Source organism: Microcaecilia unicolor, chromosome 1 (assembly GCF_901765095.1).
Source record: "Microcaecilia unicolor chromosome 1, aMicUni1.1, whole genome shotgun sequence".
Taxonomy (NCBI): Eukaryota; Metazoa; Chordata; class Amphibia; order Gymnophiona; family Siphonopidae; genus Microcaecilia; species Microcaecilia unicolor.
The window spans coordinates 265946066-265970479 of NC_044031.1; the positions used below are offsets into that span (position 1 = coordinate 265946066).

A 24414-nucleotide genomic window follows, 5' to 3' on the forward strand; every position below is an offset into this window, starting at 1 on the left:
GACAGGGCCACAGAGAGCAGATGGTGGACGGGATGCATAAGGACACAGGAGGATGGTGGACATCGAGAGAGAAGAAATGTCTAATGGAAAGAAGACATTGCAAAAGACAAAAAAAAAAACGGAGAAAAGCATAGAACAGACACTGGGACCAAAATGAATAGAAAAACTAAATGATCAGACAACAAAGGTAGAAAAAAGTATTTTATGAGAATTTATTAATTGGAATATGTCAGTTTTTGGAAATGTGCATCTGTGATATTTTGCATTTCAGTTTCAATTTCTCTAGTATTGCTGTATGCTGAGTCTGACTTCTTGAGGTTTCCAGTTCAGTTTTTTACCTTCATATCTTTTATTGATCTCTGGTCCCTTGTGTCATATTTGCTGTATTATGTGTTTTTCAAGTGTGACCAAGTTGCAGTATTCTGCTAGCATGTAGTATTTGCGTAGAGATCTTATTGCAGTCCTATTTGTTTTGGGTTTTTTTCACTAGGTAGTATATTGGTATTTTAGGGCCCGGTGTAATATTTATAGTGCTGCCTTTTCAGGCATAAGGTTGCAGCTCTTCATGTCCTGGGAGTTAGTGCTTTAATAGTCTGGTAAGGTTCTGAGTGTGTTTTTGCCCAAGTTTGTGTATAGTGTTTTGCAGTGGAGGGATTGTGTGTTGGCCTTACTGAGGTGGTACCAAAACATCAGAAAAGGGTTTAGACTCTAAATTATGAGACACGGCCTCTTGAGGGAACTTTAATACAGTTGAATTGTTTCCATAGGCGTCTTGGCTGAGGGCAAGTGGGATGTGTAAGACAGAAGAGAGACAGACTAGACTGGCTGCAGACCTCTATGGAGGTGTAGATATCATCTATGAACACTTTTTTCAATTCTCTTTAATTCAGTTGCCTAAGAGAACTATATATATTTATTGAAGGTTACACCATTTAATTTTCTTGCCACTTTATATTTTGGCATTTAATACATACTTATAGACTCAGACCCCATGCCCATCCACACCCACTTTAGCCTCCCCAAACAGCCAAGACACCGACTGCCTACGAGTTAATTACAATATTATTTTATCATTTTTTTGTTTGGTCTTTATTGAGTCATATCATGGTGTACAAAATCCACTGTTATAGCCAGTTACACATTCATCCTCAGATTTCTTTCATAGAAACACGAGCACTTCTTTTGAGGTTCAACACTTTAAAAGTAAATCCTAGGCAAATGTTCCTTTTCTCCTATGACCCAGAAAGTCTCATCAGCCGGCCTGCAGCCCTGAAGTTTAAGCTTGAAGCAACCCAATGGGCACAAATGAGATAGCCAGGGCTTTTAGACAATATCACACGAACTCCCTGCGAAGCTTAAAGAAAGGGCCCCCTCGAAAAGTCACACGATGCATTTTTAAAATACCATTAAATCTCCAGGCTGCCAAAATTTTTTCTTTTCCTTCCTCTCATCCTGAAGCATAGTTTGTAAGGAAGTGAGAAGAAGGTGTGCATCTAGTAGTCCATGAGGAAAAGTGCTTTTCTTTCCCTGTAGCATTCCCTTGGTTGTTGTGCCAAGCTTCTTTCTTTTAGCACGCACGGATAAGTGAGATCACAAGAAAGATCAGACACAGGACACACAGCGCAGTGAACAGGAAGAGGAGTCCTGCAAATATTGAGCGGCTCATAGGAAACTGGATGAGTTCAGCTTCAGCAGGAATCATGTTAGTGAGGTTCAGCATGTAGCCAAGGGTCCATGCTATACTGCTGTTTCCAACCTGCAGTACAACAAAAACATCATTTCATTATTCTTCAATTTTATCCATTTGTTCATAATGAAATGGTATAAGCTAAGGACAGTCTACAGAATATGCCGAATACATCAAGTAATGCACATCAAAACAATAAACCCCACCCCTTCCCTACTTAATTAGTCAGTTCTTCTCTGAGTCCCAATATCTAAAACCCTTCTAAAACACATGATCCAATAAACCAAATGACCCATTCCCCACCCCCCACCCCCAACTAAGAATAGTACAATAGAAACCAACAATCACTTAAAAGCAAGCAGCTTTGCCAGTATGGGGAGACTGAAGGGAGTTATGTAGTCTCAAATGCTCGTGTACAATAACATCTTTGTAAAAGTTTTATGTTGGTCCAATAGTAGGTATCACCAGGGGCGTAGCCAGACAGCAGATTTTGGGTGGGCCTAGGCAAGAAGTGGGAGGGCACCAAATGTTCTCTCCCCCACCCCCACACCAAAAAAATATCTCAGCTGATGGGAAAATGCTTCTCTCCAGTCTCCACCTTGGTAGTCTGCAGCAGGCATGCGCTGAACACTGAGCATGCGAAGGTGCCAGTATTATGGAGAGCAGCATTTTCATTACCATGTGCTACTGTTGGATGGGCCTGAGCCCTAAGTGGGTGGGCCCCAGCCCACCCAGGCCCACCTGTGGCTACACCACTGGGTATCACAGCCTGCAAAGAATTCAGTCTTCACTTTTAGGCGCCCTTTTACAAAGCAGCAGTAGTTCCAGTCCTGGCATGTGCCATTTCTTGAGCGAGGGGAAAATTGCCCCATATTTGTTTAGCACAGTGCTAACCTGGCAGTAATCGGGCAGCGCAGCATGCTACCCGGTTAATGCCCAGTTACTGCGGGACCCCTTACTACCACCTCAATGGGTAGTAATTGCTTCCCCCTGCGTGGCCATGCAGTAATAGCAATATTATCCCATGGCCAAGTCTTTTTTACGGCCTTTTTATCTGCTGCAGTAAAAAGGGCCTCAGCACGTGGCAAAAATGGCCCCCGCCGCTAGCGCAGGGCCCTTTTTATTGCAGCGCTGCGTATGCCTTGTAGCGCTATAGAAATGCTAAATAGTAGTAATAGTAGTAGTAGTAGCTTGGTAAAAGGACCCCTTAAGGAATGTGCTCCTGTTGGTTAACTTTTTTTTTATTTTAACTACGATTAAATTTTTAATCATGATCCACATTTTTAACTCTTATCTGTTGCCCAGCATTGCTTTCTCTCCCCTGCCTATCCTATTTCACATTGGCATAACATAACAGAGGGAAGACATGGGCGTCAGTTGCAAGTAGCATGTGGGAATCGCTGCTGGAGACCTTTTGAAGATCCAGATAAATGTTAAGATAAATGCGGGGGGGGGGGGAGGAAGCTAGACTTGTGTACTGGGGGCGGGGGTCAGCAGTAGGAGAGGAAAGAAATGGGTGTCTGTGTGATGGGGTAACAGGTTTAGCAGCAGAAGGGGAGCTGAAGGGGAAGGATGCAACAGGAAAAGATAAAGGTAGGTACCTGTATGGAGGGGAGGGGGAGCAATGTGTTGTGGGAAGGAAGTGTATGTATGCAACTTTTCGTTATATTCAGCAGGTTTAAAAAATTTCCATACTACCAAGCCATCCAGTCCAGAGCTTTGACTAAACATGTGATTAAACATTTTAATACCACAAATAATTTTGATTACAATTTTTAATATTTGCCCACCCCTAATTGAATAGCCTGTTGTAAAGGAATAATCAGCCATGCTGAACATTTGTTCAAAAGGATGTTTGGGTCAACTTTCAAAAAAAATTGAAAAGCATGTGTCCAAAATGCATGTCATGATTAATCGCAATTAATCACGATTATAATTTTTCATCGGTGCCCACCCCTAGTTAACACATATTATTCCACATTAATGCAATTTCAAAGGCATTTTTAATAGAGGGCCAAATATTGTCAGTGGGACTTATTTACAAATTACATGTATAACCCATATTAACACACATTGATAAATCTCTGGGAATAAGGAAAATACCTGCTGTACTTAAATTGAGCTGCCTGTGAAAAAATGTGAACCAAATCCAAAATATGTGGCCTTTTACTAAATCATGTTAAGCACTAATGCACACTTAGGGGGTCTTTTACTAAAGCTTAGCTCGAGTTATCTACGGCAGAGCCCATAGGAATAAAATGGGCCCTGCTGCGTATAACTAAGCTTTAGTTAAAGACTCCTTAATGTGGTAAAAAAGGGTTACCGCACAATGGGTTCAAGCATTTTGCAGTAATTTGCCTGTCAGTGCGTGCTAAATGTGCAGTATTATTTTTTTCTAATCATTTTGGGAAGGGGTGGGGAAGGGGCATGGAAATGTTACTCAGTTAATGCTCTCTGATTAGCGTGCACTAATTGGATAAAGCAGACTTAAGTCAGGAGCACTTAGCACCTACTAAACAGGAGGCAGTAAGTGCTCCCATGTTAGCCTTTTGGAAGTCCCATAGCATGAGACCTGCAAAAAAAAAAAAAAACCCTGATGCTTTAGCAATGGACTTAGCAAGAGGGAAAGTCCCATGTTAAAACACACTGTTTTCAGACCGTAGGACATAGCCGGGCTGTCTCCTGCAGTCAGCACTGAACCGGGATATTCAATGCCAGACCGTTTCTGGTGACCCTGCATTGAATATCTGGTTTAAATTTGATTGGTTCCAACTTAACCGGCCAAGCTGATTTTTAGCGCAAGCTTGTCAAGTTGGAGCCGGCCAAAGTTATTTTGCCTATTGTGGCGGTCAAATGTGGCAGATAGGATTTAACTGAATGGATTTATTTATTTCTGACATTTATATCCCACATTATCCCAAATAAGTTTTTCAATGTGGCTTACAATAAACAATACATACATTTTTTGTTTACATATATTTTATTTTTATTTTTTAATTTATACATTTTTTTATACTTTTTTTGGAGATACATTTTTGAGTATATATATAAAAATATTCTTTTAAAAAATGTTGGCATTAATTTTGTGATTATTAGTGGTGTATGTTGATGATGACATTTTTTGTGCTGATTGGGCAATCCAGGTTGGCAAGTCTTTTTAAATATGGCCGCCGTGTTGTTCCTGCTGTTTACTTGTGATTGACAAGGGAGCAACTACCCTCCAGCAAGCTAGAGTTAGTCCACAATGCTCTGTTTCTTATTTTCCTTTTTTCTTGCTGCATTTTGTGTTTGTGTTCATTAATGCTTGCTGTTTTTATTGTGCAGTATCAGTGCCACCACCAGTGGGTTTCCTGATGAAGCTAATGTGAAAACGGCTCCGTCGGGACTGCACGGTTTTGAGCTATATAGCTGGAGTGGAGCCATGGATCACACGAACGCAGCACTACTCAGATAAGTTTGATTGTCAATATTTAATGATGTGCTTTCTGGATAATATTGAATGTGATTTTTGTTACTGAGTAGTGCTTGATTAAGTGGATAATTATTTTGTTACAATTAATTAATGATTAAAAAAAAATTTTAGAAGGTTTTTGATCCATGACTACTTTTTCATTGTAGGCAAAAAAGAGCCGCAGAAAGAGCGGTGCGTTGTGCTGTTCACTGCCACAGTATTATGAGATCTTTTTTCCTCCTTTAATTGAGAGTGTTGTGTTTTCCTTCACTTTTCAGTAATTGAGCAGTCTCATATTATTAGTGAAGAGGATCTTAGTGAGTTTCTACTTTGATTACAATAAACAGTATACATTGTAAGGCAAAGAAAGAAGGTTGTAACACATTGTCGATGTGAGGTTTGAATGTTATTTTCTGGTCCAAAATAACCACTAATATCCTAACTTTATCTTAATATCATAATGTATGCAGAGATGGATTTGGACAGTAAGGATTGGGAAAGTGAATAGATTCACATCTAGAAACATTGAGAAAAAGTTTATGTTCTCGTAACCAGGTAGAAATTTGTTTCAAACAAGAGTTGAGAGGTCTGAAATCTATAGGATCAAAAGAAAAGGTATAGACAATTTGAATATCATCAGCATAGCAATATGGTCTGCAGCTACAAGATTGAATTAAAGTGATCAAAGATGATAGGAAAAGATTGAATAACATAGGAGCAAGGATGGATCCTTGTGGTACACCACAATTACTGAAAATTTTAATAGAAAGAGCATTATCAATAAAAAGTTGAAAAAGTGTGAGAGAGATATGATTTAAACCAGTTCAGAACAGTCTCAGAACAGTTTCTGAAAGACCCATAGTAGATAGTCGATATAAGAGAAGACCATAGTCTACTAGGCCAGAGGCTGATGATAGATCTAAAGATACAACAACTGCAGATGTCTTTTGATCTAAAGCCATACACATTTCATTGTAAAAAAGCTGTTAATAAGGTTATAGTGCTGTGTGCTACTCTGAAACTGGCTTGCCTAGGATGGAGAGCAAAGGTCTTGTCAGACAAAGTTGTTAACTGACTTAAAACTACTTTCTCTAAAAGTTTAGAGGATAGAGGTAGGTTTGAAATAGGTCGATAGTTTAAAAGTTCAGTTGGATCCAAGTTAGATTTTTTCAAAATTGGTATGACAACTGCATGTTTCCAGACCTCAGGTACAATTCCATACTCAAGTCTGTGCCGAATCAGGGGTAAAAGAAGAGGCATAAGTAAAGAAGAAAAACGTTTGAAAAGTCATGGTGGCCAGGGATTCAGAGGACAGATGAAGAGTGTGAAAAGACTCAGATCATGGAGTGTAGGAATTTTGAAGGAACACCATCTTCAAGGACTAGGTTTGTTGGGTTTGCCAATGGACATGCTGATGGTTCTAGGGCCCACTGCATATTTAAAATGCAGCCTTTTCCTTGATAGGGTCCTTGTTATATGAGATTTGAAAGCAAATGCTCTAGGTGCTGAGTGACTTTTATGTATTACTTCACAATATACCTGGCATTGAGTGGGTTTATGTTGCTATTATTGAGATAACATCATAATCAAACTTTTTGTATGGTTAAGTTTTATGGGAAAATGTCCTTGTTTTGCTTTATACCCATTGTTGGGGGAGGGCACAGGGTTTTATGTGGATGTATATAACATTTTTAGATTTAATATTATATATTTTATTTGTTTATTTTTTATTTTTATTACATTTGTATCCCGCGCTTTCCCACTCATGGCAGACTCAATGCGGCTTACATATTATATACAGGTACTTATATTTGTACCTGGGGCAATGGAGGGTTAAGTGACTTGCCCAGAGTCACAAGGAGCTGCCTGTGCCTGCAGTGGGAATCAAACCCAGTTCCCCAGGACCAAAGTCCACCACTCTAACCACTAGGCCACTCCTCCACACATATAGTGAAGCATATATGTCAAGGGTATTTAAAGGAGTCCATAGGACAGTCAGGTTTTCAGGATATCCCTAATAAATATGCATCTAAATATAAATATCTAGGTTCACAATCTATTTAAAGTGGTACTCCAAAATCACATCAACTACAGTAAAGAGAAACATGGAACCATGTAGAGCTGAGCTCAGATATGATGGACATTGAATGGTGTTCTGAAAGCAACTACACTTTTGGGTTTAATGGAATGTGGAGGATTAAGGAGAGAATGATCATTGGACCAAGGAACTGAGATTTAAAGAAGTCCAATGAGGAGAGATTTATTAAACAAGAAAATAGTAATCTGTTACATTGACTCCACATGAACAAGCTATCTGGTGATGTTTATAACTTTAAAGACTTTGGGGGACTAGGTACCCTATGGACAGATTCAAATAATTGTACTTGGAGGAGATTTAATTAAAGTGTAGATGCATTTAAGCTAAATTAGTACTGTTGAATTGATTTTTAAAAGATTTGTATAATAAAGTTTTGTAATTTGTAAATTGTTTGAAAAGTGGGTTATCATTACAGTTAAAAATATGCATGGAAAGGACAGACATGCAAATTTCTCTCACATCTATTCATTAACTTACCAATATAATCACTCTTAAAAGTTTTACTGTATCAATCTACTTTATTAAACCCTTATATTTAGATTGCATATACAATTAATTAAAACTTCCTCAATCCTAGCCTCATTCATACATACAATCACTCCTACAATTCAAATCGTACTTGGTTATCGCACATAAAGTACACATCGTAGTACATCCAAGAAATGATGACTAATCTTCATATACAGCATCATCCTGACTGTCTTTAATTAAATACATATTTCTCATCAACTGCCAGTGGTATATGTCTAATTATCTCATAACCCTGATACTTCTGTTCTTTTTTCCTTTTTTCTTTTTTTCACTGTATAGCAATATTACATAGGTACTGTCAAAGTGCCTTCTTGTTTTTTCATTGAAAATGTGTGCTTATATTGTGCCACACCTTTTCCGACTTATGTTAAAAATCAATTCCAATTCTAATCAATTACGTCTATATCTTCTCTGTTCTTCCATTTGTCTTCCAATCTCTCTCCTCGAGTCTCCTCTCCTTTCCTTAACAACTCTCCTCCTGCTGGAGGTATGAGTCCCAACTCCTGCCACACCCTACACAAATGTGTTTCGCCGAAATGCGTCTTCAGGGGTTGTGACTATAACAACAATAAAGCCAAGATTTGACTACATGTTGTTCTGTAATCTATCTCTTAACTATCTTATTCCATATTTCGCTTACCTTCACTCTGCTCACTTTTGTTTCTAATTATATTCGGACAGGCCCTGGAGGAACCCTCGCTGAGAATAGGGAGAAAATAGCAACCAGGCATCAACTGACGTTATACCCTCTACCCAGAAATCTTCCCACTTTAAATGATAGTGGAATTACATCACGGCAGCAAACCCGCCCATTCCACCTCTTTATTCAATCCTTTCGGGGCCACCGTGCCCCATTCAAAGATTAATCTCTGTTCTAACCTCAACATCTTTTGTAACACATTGCCCAACTGATTTGTCTCAAATTCTGCCAATACCACAAATTTTAGATCTTGCATTGAATGATTTTGTTTCACCCAGTGATCCACCAAAGGCGTGTCCATTTTGTGTAAATTGAAAAAGAACTGAAAATACTTGGGATAACGAATGACAGATATCTAACTTTTGATAAACAATATCAACTAATGGTTAAAGCCTTCGGTATATTAAAAAAAACTCTGGAAAATACATCATTGCTTCACTCAGGACAATTTTAGACAATTTTGGTGCAATCTCATTCTTGCACAAATTGATTATTGACAAAATCTAAGGCTAAATCTTGCTAAATATTCTATTCTTCAGAACGGTCCATAACCATACCAAAGTCATTTTTCCTCTGGATTTGCAATTTCAACTATGCAAGTGAGAATAATGGTAGCATAGTCAGGAAGAAAAGCAAAAGGTAGTAACAAAAAAAGCTAATAAAGTAGTAAAAACAGCATTAGGTTTACACTTGCAAATAGATTGGATTTCCTCAGTTTAAGAACAACAAAAAAGACTAGAAAGTGCCACTAGAGGAAGCCACTGGTCAACAAACGAAATCTAGAAGTCACTTTAAACTTACTTCTTTTTGAAACTGTATTTGAGACCATGTTTCTGCATTAAATTTATATCCATGTACTAGGAGGTAATATATATAGTTTGCAGAGAAGCAGTAGGACCTTGCATATGTTTCTTCAAATTTTGACAGAATTAGTGGAAGCTAGAAGATATAAAAATACACACACATGATAGGTACATCCTGATATATTTTTAAAAATTGGCACATAAGTTAGATGTCTAAAAGATAGCACATTATCAAACATACCCAGTTGGATATCTATTTTGGCAGCTGTCCAGGAACCATGGTTTCACGTTTAAACAGCTAGATACATTGATACTTTTTTTTATTAAATTATGATTATTATTATATTGTGTGCCCATCTAATCATGTGCAAAGTTTAAGATGTTTTAGTGGGAAAGGGTTTTGAGGGTCTTTTACTAAAGTGTGCTGGTGTTTTTAGTGCATGCTAAAAATAGGCCCATGCTAAATGCTAAAGACGCCAATGCAGTGGCGTTCCCAGCCTGGATGGCACCCGGGGTGCACGCTGCTGGGGGGTGCCGCAGCGCGTGCCTGTGGGCTCCGACTTCGCTAACTTCACTCGTTCGCTGCAGCTCCCTCTGCCCCGGAACAGGAAGTAACCTGTTCCGGGGCAGAGGGAGCTGCAGCGAACGAGCGAAGTTAGCGAAGTCAGAGCCCACAGGCGCGCGCTGCGGCACCCCCCAGCAGCGTGCACCCGGGGTGGACCGCCCCCACCGCCCCCCCCTTGGTACACCACTGCGTCAATGTATTCCTATGGGCATCTTTAGCATTTAGCGCACGCCTATTTTTAACGTGTGCTAAAAACACCAGCGCGCTTAAGTAAAAGACCCCCTAAGACTGTGAGCATTTGTTGTTTGGTTTCTATTTTCTAAAAGCCATCTGCACAAAGTTTGTAAAGAAATGTTAGCAATGTTAAACAGGGTAGGGGGAGGGGAGGGAGATATTCAGCTAGTAGCACTCAACATTTCTTTAACTGCTGGCCGCTGATGGGAGTTTTCATTTTATTCCGGCTTTTCTGGCCATTTTCTCATTTTGTCAGTTTCTGATAATAGCGTGCACTCTTTGGAAATGATGCACACTGTGAGCTAGATTCTATATACGGCGCCCGAAAAAAGCGTTATTCTATAAGCTGCGCTTAAAGTTAGGCGCAATGCATAGAATAGTGTTTACGCCTGGGAATTGTATCTAACTTTAGGCATGGCCATTTGCACCAGCTGAAACATGGTGCAAATGTACATGCCTAAATTAGGCGTGTATCCCTATTATTCTATAACAGGCATTAATTTTAGAAACACCACTGTTATGCCCATGACCCTCCCATTTCTACATCTCCTTTTTCAGATCACATGTAAATTTTAGGCATGGATCCTATGCCTAAATTTACACATGCAAATTATGGATTTCAAAAATCCTCTGAGTGAGCTACCTTATTTTATTCCAGGACCTATTACCCACCACCAACTGAAGTATCACTCTCCAACTATTTTGGTCAAAAATAACCTTCCTTAAATCAGAAAGTCAGAAAATGTGCTAATTTAATGGCATAGCTTCATACCTCATTGTGATGTATCTCCGCATCCAGGTAGTACAGAATAACAACTTTTCTCCCAAATGTACTTTAAGGGAGCAGTTTTGTACTTATACTTTAACAAACAAAATAAAGGTATTTTAACATATAATAGGGCAATGCTTCTTCCTTCCCAGTCTTATGTGGAACTGGGAGCCCTGAAGCCTTCTGGTACTTGATCTCATGATCCGTGACCTTCTGCAGGTCAAGGCTTAGAGGGAAGTTCTATTGCTTGCTACCTCCAGTTAGGTGCATTGATGCGAATGGCAGAGACTATTATAAAGAACAAAAGACCTCTTTTACTAAACTGCACTAGTGATTCCTGGCACTGCAAATGCGTTGCAGCTCAAATAGGCTGTGGTGCATTTCCCGCACTGGGAATCGCTAGCGCAGTTTAGTAAAAGAGGCCTTTTGTTCTTTATAATAGTCTCTACCATTTTGCCCAGCACCAATGTCAGGCTCACTGATCTATAATTTCCTGGGTCATCTCTGGGACCATTTAAAAAAATTGGTTACATTAGCCACTCTCCAATCTTCTGGTACCACACTTGATTTTAAAGAAAAATTGCAAATTGTAATAGATTTGCAATATCATTTTTTAATTATATTGTCACGGAACCCGGGATGGTGAGCCCTTGGGCTGCAGCCAGGCTGCAACAGACAAGTCCTCTGGGGAGGCGCAGAGCAGAAGCGAACCAGGCACTGAATACAAACAAGATACCAGACATGGCAAATAGACAGGGCACACTCAAGACAAGCAACAAGCACCACCAGAAAAGGGAGATAGATCACTCAGGTGGGCTGCAAGGCCGATCCGGAACCTCACGGCTGAACTGGAACCGAATCATACCAGAGGGAAGGGAAAAGAAACAGAACGGAATCTCTTGAGCAAGTACTACTCAAGCAGTACACACATACTGCACTAAACAGAGCTACAAACAAGGGGTCAAAAGACCCTACACACAGGCACAAAAACACTGAAGGGGAAAAGACAATCCCTCTTAGACTCATATGGTAGAAACCACAAGTAAAAGATAAGAAAACCACACAGGAAGGCAGCACAGGACTGGGCTTAGAACCACAGCTATAAATGAATAGTCCTAACCAAATCAAATAGAAATCACATAGAGAGGTAGCTCAAGGCTGAGCTAGTAGTCCCAATGGAAGAGCTGTCCACTCGTGCCACACAGAGAGGCAGCTCAAGGCTGAGTTAGTAGCAGGGCTTTTTTTGAGGGGGTACTTGGGGGTACTGAGTACCGGCACCTTTTCCATTGTCTGCTAAAATTAACCCATGGTCCCCAAGTTTTAATGAAAGAATTCAGGCTCTACACACCAATTCTGTCTTGTCATAGATTCTGTAACTGATTGCAGGGGGCCTGGCTATTGTAGGGTGGATCCCTCAGTGATCACCCCACCCCTGAAGGGTGGCCTGGCATTTGAGTACCGGCACCTTTTTAGTAAGAAAAAACATACTGGCTAGTAGTCACAGCTAACAGAAGAACCACCCACTCAAACAGAACCAAACAGAGAGGATGCTCAGGGCTGTGCTAGTAGACACAGCTAAACGGAAGAACAGCCCACTCGTGCCACACAGAGAGACCACTCAAGGCTGCGCTAGTAGTAACAGTTAAACGGAAGAGCAACCCACTCAAACTCAAAACAGAAGCCTCACAGAGAGGTCTCAAACAGAAAGCACACAGGGAAAACTCAAGACAAGGCCACACAAAGGAACACTCACGGCTATGCCACACAGCACTCAAGGATAAGAGAAGCCACTCATAAAAATACGCAATGCTGTGCCACACAGCACTCAAGGGTAAAGGGAAGCCACTCATAAAAATACACAAGGCTGGACCACAGAGTCAAATAACAGACACTAGAGAAAGGGAAAAGCAAGCAAACAGGGAAGGCTGCCTTTACATACACAAATCAGATAAGGAGCAATGCTCACAAGAATCAGGAGGCAAACACAGCAGACAAAGAGTTAAAGCAGGCTAAAGGGAAGGGCTGCTTCTAAAACACATCAGAAAGAAGCAGGGCTTACACTGCAGTCAAAGGTTTAAAGAAAAACAAAGGGGAAAACAACCAATGTTCTTACCAGAACTCAGCTAGCACCCACAGCCAGGTAGGGAAAGGAAAAGCAGGCAGAGACAGAGCACACACAGCTGCACGGAAGTAAGGTAATCAAGGAAAGCAGCTGGGCTGACAACAACCAGCTCTCTGAACAGAGAATGGTAACAAGGGAAACCACACAAGGAAACAGAACAGGCTTATGCTTGAGAGCCTAGATAACAAGGAAGGAATCTATTCATGTACAAACCAGAACCATACATATACAGAAAAACAGAACAGGGCTTTGCTTAGGAGCAAAGTTAACAGGCAAGTAATCCACACAGATTCAAACCAGAACAGAGAAACAGAAGAGGGCTTTGCTTAAGAGCAAACCTAACAGGAAAGTAATCCATACAGATTCAAACCAAAACCACACACACAGGGCTCAGGGCTGTGCCCAGAGACACAGCTTAACAAGAAGACCAGTTCTCTCAGAATCAAACAACAGTACAACAAGAAAAGGGAAAAATAGACCTGTTGCAAAGGCAAGGCAGTAAAGCTCCCTTGGTCCTTAAAAAGGAGTAGGCTGATGATGTCACAAGTAGGAAATGAAGCAGAAGCAGGGAGACCAAAGCGAGGCTTGGCTTCAGGGACACCAAAGCGAGGCCTGGCCAACAGGAAGAACAACAACAGGAAAAAAGGCAGACTGGAGAGGTCACAGAGCTAGATACAGAGAAACAGTAGGTCTGAACATAAGGGCACGGCCACAACCGTGACATATATCAGTACGCCAGATGATTTGCTACTCTTTAGTTTGTCAAATTGCCCTATTACAGGTTTATAGAGTTTTGTTTCGATTCCTTTGACACATCAGCATTAAATACCATTTCTGGCGGCATGCGTATCTCCCTCAGATCTTCCTCAGTGAAGACTGAAGCAAAGAATTTAAAAGAAAAAAATATGTCAACATCCAAGTGCTGGCTACGTCCAGCATGAATATCCATTTTACAAACGGAAACATCCAAATTACGAATGGGACAAAATATGGGACATGGATGTCTTTGTGGCAGCATCGGAACATCCATATTATAAAATGTCCACATAGATATCCATGTGGAAACATAGAAACAGAAAAATATGATGGCAGATAAAGACCAAAATGTCCGATCCAGTCTGCCCATCTTCCGTAACCCTTAACTCCTCCTTTTCATGCTTTCTTAAACTCTGACATAGTTCTCGTCTCCACAACCTCCACTGGGAGGCCATTCCACACTTCTACCACCCTTTTCGTAAATAAATACTTTCTTAGATTCCTCCTAAGCATATTTTCTCTTAACTTCATTGTATGTCCCCTCATTCCAGAGTTTTCCTTCATTTGAAAAGGCTCTTTTCCTGTACATTAATGCCCCTGAGATATTTAAATGTTTCTATCATATCTCCTCTTTCCCTCCTCTCTTCTAGCATATACATGTTTAGGTTCATAAGCCTGTCCTTATATGTTTTATGTCCAAGACCGCTTATCAATTTTGTAGCCGCCCTCTGGACCAACTCCATCCTGTTTATATATTTCTGTAGGTGTGGTCTCCAGAATTGCACACATTCCTCTAAATGGGGTCTCACCATCACCTCTTTCTTCCTGCTGGTCATCCCTTTCCTTATGCACCCAAGCATCCATCTGGCTTTGATTGTCGCTTTTCTACCTGTTTGGATACTTTAAGGTCATCAGACCCAATCACCCCCAAGTCCCTTTCTTCCTTTGTACACAGAAGCACTTCATCCCCTACCCTGTACCGTTCCCTCGGATTCTTGTGACCCAAGTGCATCACCCTGCATTTTTTAGCATTAAATCATAGTTGCCAAATATTGGACCATTCCTCAAACTTCGCTATGTCCTTCCTCATGTCATCCACATCCTCTGGGGTGTCCACCCTGTTGCAGATTTTGGTATCATCCGCAAAGAGACAAACCTTACCAGACAGCCCTCCTGCAATATCACTCACAAAGATGTTTAAAAAAGCCGGCCCTAGGACCCTTCAAATTCCACTGCAGCTCTTTGTAATTTTCTTTTCTTTCATTTAAAAAAAAAATTGTGAGCCCTCCAGGGACAGAAAAATACCTACTGTGACTTCCCTTACTCCATCCAGTGGAGAACTGCTCAATTAGATCGCCTTTCTGTAATCTGGATGTGCCAAGTACCAGGTATAAAAGCGGATGTCCATCTTTTTGAACATAGGTGTCCCTTCCCCTTCTGAAATCAGAGTTGAACATCCATATTTTGGACTCTCTCTAGTCCCACCCCAAACAAATGTAGACCATGCCCCTTTCAAACAGAAGAGTGAAGCAAATACCAGGAGGATATCAAAATATGCAAGGACCTTTATTGTAGAACTCATAGGGACCTGACACAGCTGTGTTTCAGCGCATGGACCTGCCTCAGGGGTCATCAAACCTGTAAGACTGACATTATTAAAAACACTTATATTCAAAAGATATCAAAGTGCTTAGCTGTGCAAATCGTTGTGTCATCCAAGTAAGAAACAAGCGTAGCTTCTCCGCAATGCAAAAAGAACTCTCTGGAAAACCGGTGACATAGAGCTGAAAATTGTCTCCCACCCAGTAGTTAAAAGTATGTACATCAATTTCAGAGCACATGTACATGCAATAAAGGGAAAAGAGACAGGGCAAGGGGAAGCAGTAGACAGGAAGGCGTGCTCAGGTTTCTTCCTACTGACTAGATCATTTGGTTTTACTTCTCTAAGACTTTCCTCTCGGGAAAGCAGTGATCAAGGTCAGTGCACTGGTACTGAAGCTATGATGAGTGAGAAATAGGGCTCAAAGAGTGTGAGAGTGAGAAATCTTTCAAATGAGCATGACACACTCCTAATGAGTGAGACTTTGCATCTCTGAAAAGGGCTCTTTAATAATCAGGTCTTTAGGTTAGTCTTAAATACTGACTCAATTATTTAGTACTTTTTGCTAGCTCCATTGTTTTAAAATAGAAGTACAAATATTCTATGGTAATTTTCTTAAAACTTTTTTTAAAGGTACCAGGTTGGGGCTAGGGTGGTCTCTACCTTCTATTCCAGGTGCAAGGAGGACTGGCATTAGCGAGGACAAACAGGGCAATTGTCCTGGCCCTGATGCCATGGGGGGGGGGGGGGGGGAAGCCTGCCTTAAGCTAAATGGGGCATAGCCTGCAGGGGACTTTGAGGTGCCCTCTCCAGTTGTTGCCCTGGGCTTCTGATGTTTAACACTAGCCCTGGATGCAAGAAAGAAAGTGAGTTAAAAAAAAGTTCCAGGTCGGTGGCCTAACAGAACATCAAGCACTGCAAATATTCACCCAGAAGGCCACAATGAAACTATGTCTCCCCCACAGATACAGGAAAGAAGCACACACTGACCTCGTTCCAACTCTGCTGGCAGAAGGACCACACACTGACGTTGAACGTCTTCAGGGAAAAGTATCCCGTTAGGTTTAAGGCACTGGTTGTGTAATAGAACCCAGAAAAGGCCTGAGGATTAAAGCAGATGGCTCACGTTACAAAGAGAGAAATTCTGAGGAATTAACAGCGATGATAATAAAAGAGCAAAATGAATCACTGTCTCTCCTTCCTATCTTACCGAAAAGTTCCCTTTTACTTTAGGCTGATAGACAGCGTTGAAGGAACAGTCATCATCACAGGCTGTAAAATTAAACAGCATCGCCACCATCTGCTGGCACAGAGCAGGATCTCCTGTACCCCGGATGGTCACAGTTTGCTCTGGATTGAAATCTGCCTGTCTAAGAGATTCAGTGCATCGGCCACTGAGCAAGTGCTTTGTTGTAAACTGCACCTCATAGTTCTGGGGGTAGCAGGGGTTTTCAGCACTGGATTTGTCAAGCAAATTCTGTGAAGAAGAAAACAATGGTTATAGTTAAAATATGTGCTTTTAAATAATCAGGGGGGCCTTTTACTACAGTGCAATACGTTTTTGCACTTACCACATTTTTACAGCAAAAGTTAATGCAAAGACAGTGCAGTCATCGTTGGGGACGTGCCCAGCATGTCCTCTGCAATTACCAGACTGAAATGTTTTTTTTACCATGTATTATGATTGTTTGTAATTAGCAAAGAAGCACGTAATGTCTCCACTTGAAGAGGTCAGTAAATGTATGCGTGCTAGCCACACATGATAGCATATGGTAAGTACCATGTGCTAACTGGTGTGCAGCTCACTCCCATTCTCTGCCCAGAACCTTCCCAGCAGTGGCATAGCTACAGGGGGCTTTCTGGGCCTGGGCCCTCTAAACTGGATCTGGGGCCCTTGATTTGGCTGGTGGGGGTCCCTAACCCCCACCAGCTGAAGCCTTTCTCCAGCGCTGTTCTCTGTGCATTGCCTGCCCTGCTTCCCCTCACGTTCTATGCATGCTCGGTTTTAGTAAAACCGAGCACACATGCAATTTGTGGGGAAGCAGGGCAGGCAATGGCAGAGGACAGTGCTGGAGAAAGGCTTTAGCTGGAGAGAGTTGGGGACCCCCACTAGCCAAGGTATGTAGGGTTGCAGCGGGGAGGGGGGGCCAAACTGTGCTCCCCCACTTTGGGCTCTGGACCCCCCAAATGTTGAGGTCTGGCTACGCCCCTGATTGTTACCAGGTGGTAGGAGGAAGGGGGGTATTAGAGGAGAGGCTCCTGCCAATTTAAATCGCTTTGCAAATTGGCTGGAGAGTCTCTCATTGATTGTCCTCCTTCCACCAGGTCTCTGAGATACCTATTATATCTACCTCTTCATTTACTGCTATATACTCTAACTCTCCTTTCATTTTTTCGGTTTCTGGCATTTGTATACAGACACTTCGAAGTGTGTTTTTCCCTTGCATCCACAAGCTACTTAGAAGTTGACAGGGATAATTTGCAACCTTTGCTCTGTTCTGCTATTAAACATTCCTGACTTTCTTTCACCTTTGTTGAAACCTCTCTATTGGGATTCCCTAAATGTCCTGATATAATAGTATCCTTCAAGGATACCTCACTCTGAACCATGCGCTCCTGAGCAACTGTCGTTTCCCCCCCCCCCCCCCACCCCCATTCTAATTTAGAAGCTGCTCTATCTCTTTTTTAAATTTTAGTGCCAGCAGCCTGGTTCCATCCCAGTTAAGGTGGAGTCCATCCTTTTGGAATAGGCTCCCCCCTTTCCCAGAATGTTGTCCAATTCCTAACAAATTTAAATACCTGCTTCCTGCACCATTGTCTCATCCATGCATTGAGACTTCAGAGCTCTGCCTGAGGTTTCCTGTGACTATCAGCTCTGCTCTACACTGATGCTTTGGTAAATTCTAGAATAGTCCCTTAACTGCTAGCCTATGAAACTGTAATACTTTATATGCTAAACAAACAAAACCCTATTCTCTAAGCTGCCTTTGCTAAAGAAACAGAGTAACTTAAAAATAAAGACACTGAGACTACTTATTTAACTCTAAATCTACTTTTCCCCAAGTTTAAAAGCAATGTTTCCAGCAAATAACTTACCGGTGAAGTTCTATCCTGCTCTGGACTCCTCTCACAGCACCTCTTCTGGACAGAGAAGAACTGAAAGTCTGGCTTACTTATGTGCCTGTGCTGCTTTGATGACTCACACTGCAATCAGTGTGACAACAGGGACCTTTTCAACTCTCCTCTTTAATCAGTCACTGTGGCTTGATTGACAGATAACTAAACACTAACATGGTGTTACTTACTTTCTAACAAGAAGACCCTTTGTAAAAGATTCTTTGTAAAGGTAACTTTCTCTAGCAAATAATTTGAAATAAAAATACGCAAGTATGACCCTACCTTGCTTTCTGATAGTATTCCTTTTCTTTTAAAAGCTGCAAACTAAAGTTAAATCTCTAAACCGAGGTTTCCTGTGACTATCAGCTCTGCTCTACACTGATGCTATGGTAAAATCTAGAATAGTCCCTTAACTGGTAACCTATTAAACTGTAATAGAGGCTTAAAATGCTAAATAAACAAACAAACAAACAAACAAAAAAGCCCTATTCCTTAAACTGCCCCTATAAGTGATTTAAACAGCTTGGAGCCTCTCCTGACTATTTAAATCACTTTGAATATCTAAATCATTTCGAATACTTACCCAACTATAAATGCATCTTTCTGTATATAAAACAGATCTCTTCTGAAACCACAACCAATGGGGGTAGCCTGGACTTATTGCATAATGCTTAGCTTACTAAAAGGAATAAAAGTGGTTTCACTGACTAAATTTTCAGTTTGTGTTGCCCAAAAGGATTTCCCAATCACAAAGCATAAAACGTTAAGAGGGGAAGTTATCAATGTGGGCTATTATTAAGATGGCTTATTGTACTGTTAACCTGGGTTATTAGTAACTAGGTCTCATTGCATAAAATGGGGCCTTTGCTAACACAGCATAAGTTAGTGGTAAACTAACCCATCTTAACAGTAGCCCTTGTTGATAATTTCTCCCCTAAATGCTTCACTCTCGGTTTATGACCCCATATGATCAAGCACTGACTACTTAATCAACCACTAACTAGGAGATGCTAACCCCCTGACCATGTGGTTATATCAGTGCAGATCTAAGCATAAGACCAAGTGCCCATTTACTAAGCCACGTAGATGCCTATATGCACCCAACGTGCGTCAATTTTGAGTTACCGCCCAGCTACCGTGTGGCCCTTGCGGTAATTTCATTTTTGACGCGCATCCACTACGCGTGCCGGAAAATAATTTTTATTTTCTGGTGCGCGGCAGAAACTGAGCAGTAATCATTCTATGCACATAGATGATTATCGCACAGTTACTGTGTGAGACCTTACCACTCAGTCAACGGCTGGTGGTAAGGTCTAAGACCCAAAATGGAAGTGCACCAATTTTTATTTTGTCGCGTGTCCATTTTCGGCAAAAATTTTAAAAAGGTCTTTTTTACAGGAGCGCTGAAAAATGGATCTGCATGCGTCCAAAACACGCGCCTACAGTAGCGCAGCCCATTTTTCGGCAGACCTTAGTAAAAAGGCCCCCAAAAGCAGAGGCAGGGCAGAGAGCCAAAGATACATAAATTGATATTAAAGGCTGCTGCTTTAATCCCAGGTAAACCACACGCCTTTGATACAATGCCAAATTAATTTTCCTCTACCTACTTCTCAGCAGTAATGGAAAGCAAACTGCAGTATTTGATACCATGTTTATATATCCTACTTTATTGGTGCATGATATTCACTATTTCTTTTACTCCAAAGTTTGCAGTATTTGTTTTTAAGGCTCCCCCTTTTAAAATATTTATACAAAGGATTTCCATTTTTATCATATTTAAACTAAATAGCTTTGAGACTTTAAGCCAGATATATAAACACCAAAAACCTGGAAGTTGTATGCATGATTCACAGCTGTATGCATAAAACCCACTAGTGAAATGTGATTACCAGGACCTCCAGTCCTAACTTAATTGGCTTCTTTAGCAGAATTTTGTAAGGATGAATGCATTAAAACCCTTAAAGATAGTTGGAGCCATGTTTCATACCATTTCATTAATATGTGATATGCTGTTGACAGAGCACCTTGTACACCACAAAAGAGAGAGGGAAATTAGAGGGCTGCTGACAATGCAGATGGCAATATTTATCCACTATCTCTATGGAGAAGACAAAATGCATTCCAGTAATTCGTTCAGCAGCTGAGTAATACTCATATTTATTATTCATTTCTGAGGAACTAAAGGTGAACTGCCCCTTTGAAAGCTCCTTCCATTTAGCCACGTTCACCTAGCAATCGGCATGGAGATCAGGATTTTCAGCTGCAACCCAAATCCCAACCTTAATGCAGGTATTTTCCAGTTTTGAGGTCTATCACATTTCATCCCATGTAATTGATGGGCAGTTTGTTAGAGCCTGATTGAAGTTTGCTATATTTTCCCCCTGATTTCAAAGGTCCAATGGAATCTCAGACTTGTGGGGGGTAATCTTATAAAAGGATGCCTGTTTTTGAAGTCTAAAATAGGCAAAATAGGTAATTACGTGCCTTTAGAAACCTGTTGTTTCTTCCTTTATAATATCGCCAAAATTCGCCCTTTCCTTTCTGGACACGCTATCAGAACCCTCGTCCACGCTCTCGTCACCTCTCGCTTAGATTGCTGCAACTTGCTTCTCGCGGGTCTTCCACTCGGCCACCTCTCTCCTCTTCGGTCTGTTCAGGATTCTGCTGTGCGACTGGTGTTTCGCTGGAGTCATTGTGCCCATGTCGGCCCTCTTCTGGAGTCGCTTCGCTGGCTCCCTATCCGTTTCCGTATAAAATTCGGGCTCCTCTTATTGACTTATGGGTGCATTCACCCTGCAGCCCCTCACTACCTCTCCACCCTCATTTCTCCCTACACTCCTTCCCAGGAACTCCGTTCACTAGGCAAATCTCTCCTAATTGCACCCTTCTCCTCCATCGCTAACTCCAGACTTCGTTCCTTTTGTCTCACCGCACCTTATGCCTGGAATGGGCTCCCTGAGCCGTTACGTCTGGCTCCATCCCTGGCCGACTTCGGATCCGGGCTAGAGGCCTACCTGTTTGATGCTGCTTTTGACTCCTAACTTGTCACTTGCTCGTAACCTTTATCTTGTCTTCCTCTCTTCAATAGTCCCTTTCCCTATGTGTCCTTCTGTCTGTCCTACCCTTATCCTTATTGGTCCTGTCTATCTGTCCTGATTTAGATTGTGGGCTCTTTTGAGCAGGGACTGTCTTTTCTTCATGTTCAATTGTGAAGCGCTGCATACGACTGGTAGCGCTATAGAAATTATTTATAGTAGTAGTAGTTTAGAAAATAGAAACAGCCTTAATAATGTGCAAATGCTCAAGCTCATATTTATACCTGCTCCAAAGCTGTAAATGTGTGCATGTACTTTATGGTTATATCTATGTATTTAAAAAATGTGTGTGCATCGCAAATCTGCCTATACTCCATCCAAATTGCAACTTCAAGAATACCTATACACAATGTGCATATAAAGAATTGTGATCTTTCAGTGCATGTATTTATTATGCATGTATGTAGACTGACAATTTTATAAAAGCCCTTTTCTGCCTATAAAATAGGTGTGAGGGAGTTAGTGGTATAGCGACAGGTGGTACTGCCACTATACCAATCCCTCCCTCACACCTGTTTTATAGGTGATAACACAGTAAATGATGGCAGATAAAGACCTGCATGTCTGCCCAACAAGGTAGTTAAAGCCACGCCTGTAACTCTGTGCAGGCCTCAGTCACCCATGCGAAATCTCCACCATGCCAACCATACAGTCAGCCAAACATGATGTAGTCTCCGTTATACCTACATTCCATCCCCAATTATTATTGATAGTGACAATAAAGTGATCCACAACACTGGAGTTGCCGAAGCTTCACCTGTCTCTTGCCAGTTGCGGGACACAGACTGTAGAAGCCTATCTGGCATCAGCCTTGGTTCCCCCAGTGCTGGTGTTGCTGAATGTTCTTTCAGTCTTTTGCCATTTGCGGGACACAAACCGTAAAAGTCTGTCCGGCATCAGCTTTAGTTTCCATTACTCTTGCCCAAGGTAACACCTCAACAGACACGTTGTGTTTCTATCCTATTTCTATTTAGGCATCCCTTGTGTCTATTCCACACATTTTTGAATTTGCTCATCATTTTTGACTCTACCAACTCTCCTGGAAGGGCATTACAGGCATCCACTGCTCTCTCTGTGAAAACTATTTCCTGGCATTACTCCTAAGTTTACCTCCCTGCAACCTCCATTCATGTCCTCTAGTTCTACTGCCCTTATGTCTCTGGAAGAGATTTGTTTGAATATTAATACCTTTCAATACTTAAATGTCAGTATCATATCACCTCTCTCTCGCTCTCCTTTTCTCTAGCATGTACATATTCAAGTCCTCCAGTCTCTTCTCATATGTCTTATGGCACAAACCATGTACCATTTTTGTCACCTTCCTCTGATCCACCTGAAGTCATTTTTATGTCCTTGAAGAGATACAGCCTCCAAAGCTGGACACAGTACTCCAAGTGGGTCCTCACCAATGACTTGTAGAGGGGCATCAACACCTCCTTTCTTCTGCTGGTTACACCTCTCTCTATGTAGCCTTGCATTCTTCAGGCAACAGCCACTGCCTTGTAACATTGTTTCACTGCCTTGAGATCCTCAGACACTAACACCCCAAGATCTCTCTCTTGATCCATGTGTGTCAGTCTCTCACTCCTAGCATATACTACTCTTTTGGATTTCTACATCCAAGTGCATCACATCCCTCTGGAATGCTTTTCCATTTGACCTTCATGCAGAACAATCTTACCCCCTGGTTTCGGGCCCTCCTCAAGGCACACCTCTTTGCAGTAGATTTTCCCTCTCTAGCAATCATGCGGTAACACCCAGCCTTTTATGCTTCTCTCTTTTCCTCTATTCTTGGATTCGATGGAGCTCTTTTCCACTCTGATTATTAATTGTAAACCTCTCTGATATGTTCTGAAGGGCAGTATATATAATCCCTAATAAACTAAACCAAACTAAATCACCAATAATAAGATAGAGGCAACAGTCCAACAGTGAGATGGGGGCTATCCAGTCTTTTGCACTGAGTGTCACATGTTTGATTATCTCCCAGTTGGTGAAAAGTCATATCTGTGTACTCGGTGCAAGAGTTCCTTGCACTCAGGGAATGGGTCCGATCTCTGGAAGCTAGAACAGCAGACTTGGAGGAGCTGAGGCAGATAAAGGTTTATAGATGAGGCCTACAGGGATATAGTAGAGAAGTTTAACCTCTATCTGGCAACCTCTGTACTGCCATGGAGCAGAAAGGTCTACTAAAGGGAGAACATCACTGTGGAGAGGCAGGAAGTAATCCTGTAGCCATGGCCTGCCCTTCAGTGAATGCAATATCCTCTCACACCGAGGATGTGCCTCCAGGGGCTTCTGCCTATGCGGTAAGGGTTAGGGCGCCCATTGCAGTTGGAGATATGATCATTAGGCATGTAGACGGCTGGGCTACTGGTGAATGTGAGGATCGCCAGGTCACTTGCCTGCCTGGTGCAAAGGTAGTAGACCTCATTCGGCACCTAGATAAGATTACAGACAGTGCTGGGGAGGAGCCTACTGTCTTGGTACATGTGGGTACCAATGACATAGGAAAATGTGGGAGGGAGGTTCTGGAAGTCAAATTTATGCTCTTAGGAAGAAAGCTCAAATCCAGAACCTCCGGGGTATCATTTTCAGAAGTGCTCCCCATTCCATGCATAGGACCCAAGAGACAGGCAGAGCTCTGGAGTCTCAATGTGTGGATGAGGTGATGGTGCAGAGAGGAGGGTTTTAGATGTGTTAGGAGCTGGGCAACATTCTGGGGAAGGGGCAGCCTATTCCAGAAAGATGGGATCCACCTTAACCAGGGTGGAACCAGGCTGCTGGCATCAACATTTTAAAAGGAGATAGAGCAGCTTTTAAATTAGAAACTGGGGGAAGTCTGACAGATGCTGAAAAGCGCATGTTTCGGAATAAGGTATCTTT

At 41.6% G+C, this 24414-nt stretch overlaps 1 protein-coding gene across 2 annotated transcripts in view; it reads right to left on the reverse strand.

The window, feature by feature from the left end:
* Positions 1 to 872: 872 nt before the first annotated feature.
* Positions 873 to 24414, reverse strand: part of ENTPD3 (ectonucleoside triphosphate diphosphohydrolase 3) — a 110056-nt gene continuing 86514 nt past the window's right edge. For both annotated transcript variants that reach the window (XM_030190029.1, XM_030190028.1), the window contains exons 7-10: positions 16527 to 16793; positions 16307 to 16417; positions 9269 to 9406; positions 873 to 1756 (exon numbers count right to left, since the gene is read on the reverse strand). In XM_030190029.1, the coding sequence (XP_030045889.1) occupies positions 1568 to 1756; positions 9269 to 9406; positions 16307 to 16417; positions 16527 to 16793 (705 nt within the window). In that variant the 3' untranslated portion in view covers positions 873 to 1567. The remainder of the gene's footprint in view (positions 1757 to 9268; positions 9407 to 16306; positions 16418 to 16526; positions 16794 to 24414) is intronic.